General features: G+C 37.1%; 2 protein-coding genes across 2 annotated transcripts; both read left to right on the forward strand.

Moving 5' to 3' along the window:
• The first annotated feature begins 6789 nt into the window (after positions 1 to 6789).
• On the forward strand, positions 6790 to 8660 carry LOC145001927 (rho GTPase-activating protein 5-like). Its single transcript, XM_078961254.1, has 4 exons — positions 6790 to 7500; positions 7606 to 7726; positions 7798 to 7917; positions 8010 to 8660. The coding sequence occupies exons 1-4, from the start codon at positions 7082 to 7084 to the stop codon at positions 8508 to 8510; spliced, it is 1161 nt and encodes a 386-aa protein (XP_078817380.1). The 5' UTR covers positions 6790 to 7081; the 3' UTR covers positions 8511 to 8660.
• Positions 8661 to 8932: 272 nt separating this feature from the next.
• LOC145002483 (uncharacterized) lies at positions 8933 to 9295 on the forward strand. The gene has a single exon (XM_078961744.1). It carries the CDS (start codon positions 8933 to 8935, stop codon positions 9293 to 9295), a length of 363 nt encoding a protein of 120 aa, XP_078817870.1.
• Positions 9296 to 14111: the final 4816 nt, after the last annotated feature.

A 14111-nucleotide genomic window follows, 5' to 3' on the forward strand; every position in this document is an offset into this window, starting at 1 on the left:
GGGAACATGTCGTCTTGCAGCTTAAAACATTAGCCACCACATTGGCTTTCCCTGGATGGTATAAGATCTCATAATCATAGTCCTTCAGTACATCCAACCATCTCCTCTGCCATATGTTGAGGTTTTGCTAATCCATCAAGTACTTCAAGCTCTTATGATCAGTGTAAATAGTGCACCGTACCCAATATAAATAGTGCCTCCAAATCTTGAGTGCAAACACCACTGCCCCTAATTCCAGGTCGAGAGTGGGGTAATTTGCCTCATGAGGCTTCACCTGTCTTGAGGCGTAAGATATCACATGCCCCCTCTGCATCAGTATCGCGCCTAACCCTGAGATTGATGCATCACAGTACACTACCAAATCATCCAGTCCTTCAGGTAGTACGAGAATCGAAGCCTCACATAATCTCTGTCTCAATGTCTCAAAATCCCACTGTTGATCCAGGGCCCACCAAAATGTCACATTCTTCTTGGTCAATCAGGTCAAAGGCATGGTGATCTTGGATAAATCCTATATGAATCTTTGATAGTACCCCGCTAAACTCAAGAAGCTACGAATCTCCGATGCGTTCTTCGATACTTCCCACCACATCAACGCCTCAACCTTGGCCAGATCAACCGAAACGTCGTCGTGGTTGATGATGTGCCCCAAAAACTGTACCTCACGCAGCTAAAAATTTCACTTTGAGAACTTGGCATAGAGCCTTTCCATTCTTAGTGTCTCCAATACCTCCCTTAGATGCTTCTTATGATATTAGGGCATTGGTGAGCCTAAATGGCATCACCATAAACTCATAGTGCCCATACCGAGTCCTAAAATTTGTATTAGGTATATCCTCATCCCGAAACCTCATCTGATGGTATCCCGACCAAAGATCAATCTAGGAAAACCAAGACGCACCCTGCAACTGATCGAACAAATCCTCGATCCTTGGTAATGAATAACGGTTCTTGACCATTAGTTTATTCAGCTCTCGATAATCAATGCACATCCTGTATGATCAATCCTTTCTTTTTCATGAATAGGATTGGATCTCCCCACGGGGAACTACATAGGTGGATAAAGCCTCGGTCTAACAGTTCCTGAAGCCACATAGATAGCTCCTACATCTTGGGAGGTGCTAGATGGTACAGTGCCTTCGCTATTGGAGTGGCACCCGGCATCAAATCAATGTGAAACTCCACTTGCCTCTCTGGAGGCATTCCCGGTAACTCCTCGGGAAAGACATCCTAAAACTCATGTACAACCCGCACACTGCCCACATCCGTTGTGTTCTCAACCCTCGTATCCAAAAATATATGCTAGAAATCCCATAAAACCCTGGTGTAGAAATCTCCTAGCTCTCGCAGATGAACAAATGGTTGGCCCCTATGAGGCCCTCTCACCATGAATAACCAGTTCTCCCCCGCATGGGGTTCGAACCCTCACCAACTAGTGCTCACAATCAATCATGGACCCATTGGCCCCCAACCAGTCCATCCCGACAATAACCTTCAGCCCTCGCAATGGTATCGGGACTAGATCAACATGAAACCTCTCCCTAAGAACATTCAAGACACAGTCCCGGTACACCCTCGCAGCACTCACAGTGCGGCCATACACAATCTCAACCTCTAACCGGGAACCCAAAGTCCCGGCGCATCCTGAAACTTCTTGCTAAGTGCAAGAGATACAAATGGTCGGCTAGCCCTCGAGTCGAATAAAACGTGAGCCGACGTACCATTGACCAGGAAGGTCCCTATACATAAGCACAATACACACATAAGCAATGCAAATAAATATAGAGTAGGATAATAAAATACGTACCAGCCACAACGTCTGGTGCTGCCCGAGCCTCCTCGGTAGTCAGCTGAAAGGCATGGCTCTTAACCACTGGAGATTCCGCCTTAGCAGGGCAACCATCTGTGATCCTCAGTGTAGGGCGCAGGTATCGCCGTTGCTCCTCCCCCTCCTTGCAACTTCTGACAATCAGCCCGCTTATGGCCAATCTGGTTACAGTGAAAGCAAATCAAGTCCTTCTTAGGGTAATCCCTACTCAATTGACCCTGCTGGCCATACACATAACAACCAAAACCCGCTATCCGGCAGGCCCCACTGTTTGGTTTACCGCACCTGACACACCATTCATGGCTCTGCTGGCCTCTACTAGAAGAATCTGAGGTCTTAGGCTTTTTGGTCTGACCTACTGTTGTATGTTCCTACTCCGGCTTCTACTTTGCGTGAAAGTCCAACTCCATTTCCCACTCACGGGCCTTCTCTAACATCTCATTCAAGGTCTTTCACCCTGTAAAGCTCATAAACTACCGAATATTATCCCTTAGCATGGAGTGATACATCATCCGCCTCATATCCCCGTCTGTGGCATACTGTGGAATCAACAGTGCTCGTTCCCAAAACTTGGCGTGATCTCCGCCACAATCTCATTGGTATGTTGTAGGTCATGAAACTCCTTCACTAGTCGTTGCACCTCGATAGGTGGTGCAAACTCCAAGTCAAATCATTGAACAAACTCGACCCATGTCATCTCAGCCACACTAGTTGCTCCTACATGACTAGTCACCTCCCTTACCAATCGCAAGCTCAGTCTCTCAGCATACATGAAGCAAAACCCACATTAGCCATATCCGAGCAAGAACTTGTGTGCTTGGCGTTCTCTATATCTGTCACCCAGTGTCAGATGACAATGGGATCTCGGACCTGAACTCCTAGAACAAGGGAGTTCGGGCCCCGACCTAGCCCGCAGTAATCCCGGCTCTGAATGCCCTGAGTCTCTCCTCTATAATCTCCATTATGCCCTCCTTGACCATCCCAAAGATAACTGGGGTAGTGTCAAGGATGCCCCTCGTAACCTCAGTTGCGATAAGCTCACGTAACCTCTCGTCAATGACCTCGGTACCCTCGCTTGACCTAGATCCAGATCCTGATCCCCCTGCTCCGAACCGTGTCACCACCATACTGTACTGCAATACCACAAAACATAACGATCATAATATCAATAGAGGGGTTCTTCCCATACCGGTCCTCCTTAGAGCTTCCAGATCTAACATCGGTTCGGGTACAGGTCCTGTGCTTTCAGTAGTACGGGCCCAATACTACCTTCCACACCTACATGTACCTTTCCTAAGGCTAAACCTGATAACTCTATTTCGTCCCAAAACAACCATATCTCATAGGCTACCGTATAGCTCAAATCCTAGGTTTTCCTAAGATTTTCTCTACCCATATCAATCAATCATAACAGGTTGCCTTTATGTATGCAAATTATACACAGAAAAGGATCAAATAGACTTCTGAATAAGAGATTCTATCATAGGACCACAACCAAACAAGGAACAGGAAATAAGGCTAAATCAATCATTCTAAGGCTATAAGCTCCTAACCGTATAAAATTTTTAAAGCATACACATAGCAAGATCCATATGATTATCATAGCTCAAATATTAGTATAACATGACTAACATATTGGGGAACTACTTACTTGGCTCGGTCGATCATGCGCATTGCACTCTCCTCTTTTCCATTTAAATTTTTTAACTTTCATTTTATTTTTGAAAACAATTACCATTTCATTAGTTTGAGTCTCGACACACCCAAGGGTGTGCCTGAATCCCTCAAACCAAGGCTCTGATACCAACTTGTAATGACACGATTTTTCAAAATAAAATTTTCATTTTTAATTAACCAAACATTTCCATAAAGTGTGAAGTAACATTAACCACTGTTTTCAAAATTCATAACATTAACTTTTTATTCAAAACATCAGAGTGTCCCATCAAAACAAATGTCGGAGAGTGCACGTCGCGCCATCAAGCCTTGCCCTTGCCTTTAGGCTCGGATGTACCTGAAACAATTCAACAAACTGTACGCTAATGCTTAGTGAGTTCCCCAACATTCCATACATACAATCCACACAAACACATATCATATCAGCTATAAAAGCTACATATACCACATAATCCATGCATACAAATAGATAAGGATGTTGTGGGCTCCTCCCTAGGTCTTATTCTAGGATGCCATGGGGTCCCCCATATGGTCTAACACCTAAGTTTCATGGGCTCCTCCCATAGTCTTTAGCTGGAAGCCATGGGCTCCCCCACGTGGTCTTAAATCCATGTGTTATGGGTTCCTCCCATGGTCTTTACTTGAAATGTCATGGGCTCCCCCACATGGTCTTACATCCAAGTGTCATGGGTTCCTCCCATGGTCTTCCCTACAAGAAAAACATATAGATAGCAAAGCACTAGCATAACTAACTATCATACCACATATCTATACAATCAAAAAGTATGCCACATATCATAAAATGGGTCGGCCTTGGTGCCTTCGACCCATTGGTATGGTGAGGAGACTCACCTCTGTCTGAAGAATCCGAAAGTTACTCTCATAACAGTCTGTAGCCACCCTTGCTGAACAATAATAACATTACTTAAGGTTAGGACTAAACACAATCTAATTGAAGAACACAAACCCTAAGTCCTTTCACAATGTCCCAAAAAGTATTCCTTTGCTAATTGCCCTAAAGTCCATGTCCAAATCATTAATGGGCCTCATGGCCCAATAAATCCCAACCATAGCATCTATGGCTCAAAAAAGATAAGTTGGCCCACTAACTCCAAAACATGACCATGCTCAATGACTAATTAAGGCCCACAAGCTTACAAGCCCAAAACAAGTCTAAGTCCATCTGTTGTGCGTACGCCTTGCATACCACGCTGGTACGCGCAGCGTACTCAGTCCTTGAGCCATACGCATTGCATACTCTAAGCTATGCCCAACGTACAAATATATTAAGCACATTCTTCCATTAACTGCTTAATACTCTATGTTCTAACGTCCAATATCAGATCTGAGCTCATTAAGATGACCTAGGGCATAAAGTTAGCAACTTTATGCCCTTGCAAGCTATATGGGATGTAAAAAGTTCATTCTTCACATTAGGACTTCATATAAGGCTTCAAACTCATGCATGGAGTCTATATACTTCCCAAGCTAGCACCTTTATGCATCTAGCATGCTTACAAAGCTCAAATCTAACCATTTCAGCCTCTAGAGTTGCTCAACTCTCAAGGGAAGGTCCAAAACCAACTAAAGGGACCAAATAGAAAACCCTAGCTAGATCTAATGAATAAGATGACAATATCAAGGCTTTATACCTCTAGAAGCTCTCCAAGGTGAACTAGATGTAGACTCTTGAAGCCCACTGTCACTCCAAGCCTGCTTAGCAACTCCTCCTTCTTGAATGGACACTAAAATGGTCACAAATGCACTCCTTAAGCTCAAAACACACTCTCTAATGATTTTAGGGTTTTTAGGGACGTTTGAAGGTGAAAGAAGCTGATTAGGGTGAGGCTCAAATAAGATAATGATGCTTATATAGGTCTCAAGTCCGGAAATTAAGGTTTGAACATCCTCCACGTACACCCCGCGTACTCTTTGGTATGCCCGGCATACGTGTTGGCCCTCCGCGATCATTCATACATGGTACGCTAAGCGTACTAATGAAGTATGCCTAGCGTACTTAAATCACTTATTATGCAATAATGAAAATTTCAAGGGCTTCAACAATATTACCTGATTTGGAGTGTTACACATTGTTTATTGTGTGAAAAATTATTATCACTTTATTTTCTGTAAATCACTTGTCATTGTTTATAGGACCTTAAATTGATCCTATCATATGTATCAGATATTGTTGGAAGAATTCAAGAAGCATTCTAAGCACATAGTTTAGATCAAGAAATGTGAATTTGTAGTTTGCTAACAACAAATAATAAAGACTAAGTCGGGATCTTTAAAGAAGTTGTTCAAAGTTGACGTGCATCTTTGAGTGTCGTTGTGTCTTTACAACCAACGACTATATACGACTTAATATTTTTTGTAATAGGCCAATGTATTTGATCATCGGTGACATTAATGTACCATTGTCCTGATAGTATGTCATTTTTTTTAATTTTATAAATAGGCAAATAGGATTACTCTTTCAAGTTAGTTATTCTTCGTTGCTTTGTTATTTTGAGTTTTGTATCTAATTCAATAACAGTTGTTCTTATAATCCAAACGATTGAAACCCCATATTTGCTCTTTTCCACAACTTTTTCATTTAATATATGGAACTTGTCTTTTTGAGGATTGTTTCCATGGTTGTTTATCATAGCTCGTTGTTAGTTGATGTCTTTTGAGGTCTAATGGATGACGTCAATCATGATATGTGGACTTTTGTTATGTGATAACTCTTTGCATATGTATCAAAGGTAATAGGAGTTGTTATGCATGCTATATTGCATTCTATCACGTTATTGTATTAGAGACCGGTTCTAAACGAGTTTTAGATGGATAATAATGATCATACTACTTGGCCTAAATGAGTTTTAGATTGATAGTAATGATCATGTTACATGGTCTGAGTTTAGATGTAGGTAGATAAAATGGGACCTATATACCACTTGTAAGGTGGGTCCATTATTTATCAAATTTTAAATTTATCAAGAAAAAAAAATCTAAATTATAAAAAAAACTTATAGTAAAATGTCGAAATTAACTCTCAATTCCTTCAATATCAATTTTTTTGTCATATTTTTTAACTTGATCTACAATCATTCGTACATTAATCTTATACAATACAATAACATAAAAATCTTCGTTTTTAATCAACTGTTTTTACTTATTTAATTGAATTATCACGAATATACAAATCCACATGTATATTCAACCACTCATTTCACTTTCTTTAATAAATGAACCAAAAAACAGTTATCAAAATATAAACAAACAAAATCCTATTCTCTCGCTCGCTTCCCACCCACCCCCCACAAAAATCAACTACTGTTTTCGTCTTCGATTAAACAATAAATCCAACTTCATGTCACTCACGTCCTCCTTCTTCTTCCTCCTTTACCTCTTACCCATTTCCTCCATATGTAGCTTTTCATCTTAACCTGCCATCCACACAGCGACAAGCCATTTTTATATAATTTCCATCTCTGTAACCCTCAAATCGAATCTCAAACAATATTATTTTACTAAAGAATCAGCGCAAAACCAAACATACAAAATCCCCATTTCTTGTTTTTTACAGCCATGACAGAGGTTCTCCACTCACCATCTTCGTCTTCCTCCTCCTCCTTACAAACCCTTGAAACCACATTGTATCACTCTGTAAATCAAGAACCGGAAGAAGAATCAGGAGAAGGGGTTTCGAATTCTGGGGTTACAGATTCTCAGGAAGAAGATGAAGATGTGAAGAACAGTAGAGAGAGACATAATCGACATTTGAACTTATTGGCACTCTTGTTGACTCTGTTCCGGAAATCTTTCTGGCCTGCTTCTAACAACAAGAACACGGTGGCGGAAGAAAAGCTGGATCTTTCCGGTATGGAGATTGGGTGGCCCACGGATGTGCGCCACGTCGCGCATGTTACGTTTGACAGGTTTAATGGCTTCCTGGGTTTGCCTGTTGAATTTGAACCTGAAGTTCCCCGGAGAGCTCCTAGTGCGAGGTACATTTCGTCGTTTTCATATCCAAATCGATGGTGTGTTCTTGATGGGTTTCATGTTCTTGATTCGAATTTCGGTAATTGAATTCATTTTCTTTCGATTTGCAGTGCGACTGTGTTTGGCGTTTCAACGGAATCGATGCAGTTATCATACGATTCAAGAGGAAACAGTATTCCGACGATACTCATACTTATGCAGGAACGTTTATACAGTCAAGGTGGCTTGAAGGTCTGTAAATCTTCGATTATTTTCTTTCAAAAAGATACGAATTCATGGAAATATAAACACAAATTATGCAGGCGGAAGGCATTTTTAGAATCAATCCGGAAAACGGGCAAGAAGAACATTTGAGAAATCAATTGAACAGTGGCGTAATTCCAGAAGGCGTCGATGTTCACTGTTTGGCTGGTCTTATTAAAGTACGTTTTCCATTTAGATTAATCTTTTCAAGAACATAATTTGATTAATTTCGTATAAACGATGGAAATTAACTTGATTTGATGATTTACAGGCGTGGTTCAGAGAATTGCCGACAGGGGTTTTGGATCCGCTTTCGCCGGAGCAGGTAATGCAATGTCAATCGGAGGAAGACTGCGCCACCCTTCTCCGCCGTCTACCGCCAACGGAAACCGCTCTGCTCGATTGGGCCATTAACTTGATGGCGGATGTTGTTCAACATGAACATATCAACAAGATGAATGCACATAACATCGCGATGGTTTTCGCCCCGAATATGACCCAGATGATTGACCCGTTGACTGCATTGATGTATGCAGTTCAAGTAATGAATTTTCTCAAAACACTCATCACTAGAACACTCCGGGAAAGAGAACAGCCGGCGGTGGAGCCGCCTCGTGCTCCGCCACAAGGTCCGCCATTGAAACCCGCCATTGAAGAATCTACCCATGAATGCAAACCGGGTCAGTCAAGTTATCCAGACAAAAACCAACCTCTAATCAACAATCTAAATTCCAAAAACACTCAATCAGAGAAACTTGAAGCACGACGTTGATCGAGGAAGATGGGTGGTATTATTGTGATTTTTTGTTTTGAATATGTGAATTTTTTGAAACTTTCTTGTTTCTTTATAGATTTCTTTTGGGAGTTGTTGTGAATTTACTAAATAATCAAGTAAAAATCTTTCTTTTTTCGATGTTAATAACGAATTCACTTATTCGAAACAATTTCTGATAAATTTATCGTGTTTTCAATTTCAAAAGAGATAAAGTCGTAGCCACGTTTTGATTGATTCCTATTTAATAGCACAAACTACACTTTCCTACCTTACGATTTACGAACTACTTGACTATATATCAACATAATCCCAGAAAGAAAGATTCACCACATCTCTCTTTTATCCCCTAAAACCCTAGGAAAACATCATCGACAAAGACTAAGAGTAGTCTTTCTTTCATGACTTCCGAGAGTTCAACGATGTGTAATGAAGGGATCGGTTTTGTGAGCTTCGGTGAGGTGGAAGAATTGAAGGATGAAGGGTGTGTTAGGGAAGAATGGAAGATGAAAATGAAGAATGTGGTGTCTACGGCGGTGGTATGTGGTGGGAGGAGGAGGTCGAGGGTCACCGGATTGGAATTGCCGCCGCCTATTTCTTCAATAGGGAGGAGTGGGAAGCCGTGGGTGTGGCTGGAAGCTTTCCGGCAAGATGGTAGGTTCATTTTGAAGGAGGTTGTGATTCCGGGACAGGAATTCTTGTATGTTTGTAGAGAAGATGGAAGGTTGAAGCTCAAGATTGTCCAATGTCATGATTTAAAGAGAGATGAAGAATATAGAGATTGATCACTAAAAAACCAAAATGGTATCATGATATTTTATAAAATGAAGCAACTATCTATTCATAAAATTGTTTCATGATAACATCATTTCGTGAGAAGTAATGTTATTTTGCTGATTACAACTATATACGAAAATGATTTTAGTCAAATTTATTTAACAAAATACATGACCATTTGATGATCAAGGCCGACCTAGGCATGTTGCTCGTGTTATTTCGGAGATACAGATTTTTTTACGTATATCACTATTGATGACGGAATAGTGAGAGATTAGATAACGAATCAGTGACAATTTTAGTTTTGATAAATTGTGTAACAATTATCAACTTATCAATGATTTTTGCTTATATAAAAAAATTATATTTAAGGGACATTTTTTCCTTTTCACACATGACCTTAAAAATTAATGGTGATATTTGTTTTTGAAAATATCATTGATAGTACGATAATACTTTAACAATAAAGAAAAATTTTATTCACTAAAATGACCATATATAAGACTTATATGTAGGTTTCTAACCAACAATTTCTATCATGAAACTAAATGATCATTCCATTCTCACACATATTGTCATTAATCGTGTGGGAGACAAAAGGTCCTCACATTTAAAAGTCATATTTTCCTATTTTCGTCAGTATTAACGAACGATGATTATCCTATCTTTTTTTTTCGCTTGTGCATCGGTTTCGAAACATACTTATGATTCAAGTAAATAAATAATAATTCTTCATTTTCGAGTACACTTAACGCTATAAAGCATTTCAAGAACATACTCGAGAATACGTTTTGGTATTTAGGTTATTTTGTACCGATATTTTGGTTTTATAAACCTACATTAACAATGCACTTACTGCAAAAGAAATAGTGTTTGGGAAACGTTCATTTATGAATGATGAACACATTCACAAGTTTGTGAATAGGAATGCGTGTATTTCTTTATCACGTCCTATCTAATGAAGAACACATCCACATGTTATTGAACTTAGTCACATGTTTTTTAAATGAGTCACGTGTGTGGTCTTTATGTTGGTACCTGAATCTAAACATGAATATCTTTGTGTAACTGTATATACGTAATTGTGTAATTTTATTTTCACCCATATTACTTGAATCAACATTATTTCCAAGTCTTATTGACCATGAAGTCCATCATGTACTCTGTAGAAGAAATAAGGGACATGTTGTCTCATTTCTCCTACTCATATAACACTATTTAGGAGTTCATGCTTTGATGCATGGTTTAGATATCCCAAAAACACACGAATATCCATTACTCGTCCATGTTAAATTCATTCTCAGATGCAATGTAACAATAATGATGGGGTGTTGTAGTGTCAAGACAGACGATACGATTTGCGAGTTACATTTGTACACTTTTAACATCATGATGTTGGGATATTAGTATCATGGATTGAATTTTTGTAAGTCGGAAAAAAGTAAAGTCCTTAGAATGTGTTGAAATGGGGACAACTTGTAATCAATGTAAAATAGGTCTTAATTACCATGTTTTAAGAGAATCTATGTTTGAACTAGTCATAAAGTGATTATGAATGCATGATATATGCTTAGAATTATGCTTATACAAGTCCTTGGAATGTGTTGAAATGGCGTTTGACCAACAAAAGAATATTTGTGTTTCTTACTCGGATCGAGTAGTCATTCTTCCTTGCTTATACTCGACCAAGAAAAGCATGTGGGGTCAATGTTTTAACTTCATTTAGACCATGATTTATGAGCTTTTGGCTGTCATTTTATCCCAACACTTCAAGTATATGTACATGTAAGTGAAGATGTGATTTATGGGGTCCTAAGCTCATTTTTATTCCAAGTTAGGGATTCAAATAGGTGGAACAAGTTAAGTTTCTACAAATTAGTATTAAAGGTAAACTCATTTACTTTAATCAATTACATGGTTCATATTGATGGAATGTATGCTAGCTTGTAAATCATAAATGTTGATATCATTTTTCATGTTCGAAATATTGTTAGATAATGATAATTTAAACATTGAAAACATGTTATTAATATAATGATATTAAGATTGACGCTTAAATATATATTATTGATGTGCTAAATATAGTCTATAAAATAAACTCATTTAAAATACAAATTTAGTTTTAAATTTATAAAATCAAACAAACCATAATGACTATCAACACCAACAATGGACCTAATCAGTAATAGCATAGCTGATATGGCTTTATTTAACTATATATTTTAGGTCATTATCTTAATATATTTGTATATAAATATTCTATTTTAGTGTGTGTGTGTGTGTGATATATATATATATGATACTTAATATGCTTTGAAATATTGAATTGCAGTTAAAATAAATGTCGGGATGCAAAAGGAAGAAAACAGAGTTGAAACAGACAAAAAATGAACAAATCCAAAAAGTTGGCTTAAAAACGTGTACGCCCTCTTATGAGGCATGACGCGGCCTATTAAAATTCCAATATTTTCGTGCATTTCCCTACGTGGTTTACGACTTCGTATCCAGCACGGAAACCCGATACAACGACGTGGAAAAGGCATTACCACATTGTGGCGATACTAAAACATATAATTTAAGCCAAAATTAACCCTAAAAACAGATCTTAAATTCCACTTCGTTTTATGCAAAAATAAACCCCAGATCTACGATTTCAAGATGATAGAAGACGGTCGGAGGGCCGTTAAGTTGATATGTAGCGTGGATCTAAAGGATTTGAGAGCGGATTCATGATGGGAATCTTTCGGTTTTCTTTTCTGATCACGATTAGTATTCCATTAGTTTTCACTTTCTGAATTTAGGTGTTAAAACCTTTTGCTTTGCATTTTAGATTAGATGAATCATGAAATTTTGGATTAAATTGCTATTTGGATCATTTGTTCTTATTTAATTTATTGTGTCAAACTTGATTAAAGATCCACATGTGTTAAAGCTCATTACTTTATTACCTATTGTTGATTCTATGTGATTAGAAGAACAATCTAGTTATATATTCTTGAATCATAGTTGCTTTATTACCATAAATAATTATGACTAGTGTTGGATCAAAACTTAGGGTTACGTTAATAAAGTTATGAACTTAGATCACCAATCTTAACATGATGTAATTCTAATAATCTATAGGATTAATAAAAATAAAATCTTGTATTATATGAACCGAACAATGAATTTAGGGATAATTAATGGCATGACGATGAAATTAAAAGTCCTTAGAGCCGTTAGTATTCATATATGAACCAAATACATGAATCAATTTAGGAATCGATGAATAATGAATAAATTGTTGGATTAAGATGTCTAAGCTCATAAATAAATTGGTATAAACTTGCAAATAGTATCAAAGTCCTTTTTAGGTTGCTGCCATAACTAGAATAGCTAGAAATGATATTAGAAGAGAGAGAGAGAGAGAGAGAGAGAGAGAGAGAGAGAGAGAGAGAAAGATAGAGAGAGAGAGAGAGAGATGGAGAGATGATTAGTTAATATATTATATGATTAATATATTAATTGGAATAAGATAATTTATATGTTAATTTGTTATGTGATTAATAAATTAAGTTGAGATCAATAGTTAAATAATTGATTTATTAATTGATAAATTAATGAAAAATCAATAAGAATTAATTAAATGTTAATAAGAGTTAACCTAAAATTAATTTGGGAATAATCGAAATTAATTAAAGATGTAAGGGGTGAATTGTAATTGTTCATTAGCTGAACAAAAGAAGCGATTCTAGAACCATATATGGTATGGATAGTTTTGGTTTGATTCCTAGGGTTTTTGGAAGCCTTCTTAAGGAAAGGACTTGAATTGATATTAAATGTATTATTTAATTAATTCAAATTTGGCTTTGTCTGCAAGTTACCTAAACTATAAATAGGAATCCCTAGACCAACAAATTTCTTTCATACCTTTACTTACAAGCGTAGCAACGAAATTTCTATTCATCTCCTATCTCTCTCCTCTTCACTCTAGGGTTTCTAGAGTTTTGGGTATGATCCATTTGAGGCATCATACTTTTGATGCTTGCTTTCTAAAGACACAAAGGAAATGATCAAAGATTTATTTTTTGTAATAAATCTAAAGGTATGTAAACCATAATTCATGAATTTCTATTTTCATAGAGTACCTTTAGGGTTCATGAAGTTCATAGTATGTTGCTATCAATTCGAAAAAAGATAGATCCTTTATAGATTGCATGTGAACTTGAGTGTTAATATTTTCCTCTTTACATGTTTTTGATAACCTATAAAACCCATCAGTAGCATCAGAACTATTGTTTTCTATTGAGTATTGACTAGTGCATCTATTAAATTGGTCTTGATTAGGGTTTATCGAAAATAAACCCGTGCTATTGCAAATTTCAACTTTTGCTAGGGTTTCTTAGAACCATAGCCTCTTTCCCATTGTTTTTGAAAATTACCTTGGTGTTTCCTCAAGGCTTCTAGTTTCCTTAATTATTATTTTAATTTCCTTAAAATTTGAATAATTAAAATTTGGTAACCCTTAACCCTAATTTCGAAAATTAGAAGGTAGGGATTAAATTTGAATTAATTAATTAATAGTTTAATTAAATATAATTATTTAATTCCTAAATGATTTAATTAATTTAATTAATTATTTAATTAATGGTTAAATATAAATCATAATTATTTTAATATTAATTAATTAAAATTTTAATTCAGATAATTAATATTTAAATCTAGTATTTTGAAATGTTTTAAAATACATCTTATATATATTTAGTTTATTACTATATGTATAAGATAAATTCGGCCGAATCACTCGTAAGCCTCATTCTCGAAGTCATGTTATAAAGTATAAGG

This window comes from Lactuca saligna, chromosome 6, assembly GCF_052625555.1.
Source record: "Lactuca saligna cultivar CGN05327 chromosome 6, ASM5262555v1, whole genome shotgun sequence".
In the NCBI taxonomy this organism is placed as follows: Eukaryota; Viridiplantae; Streptophyta; class Magnoliopsida; order Asterales; family Asteraceae; genus Lactuca; species Lactuca saligna.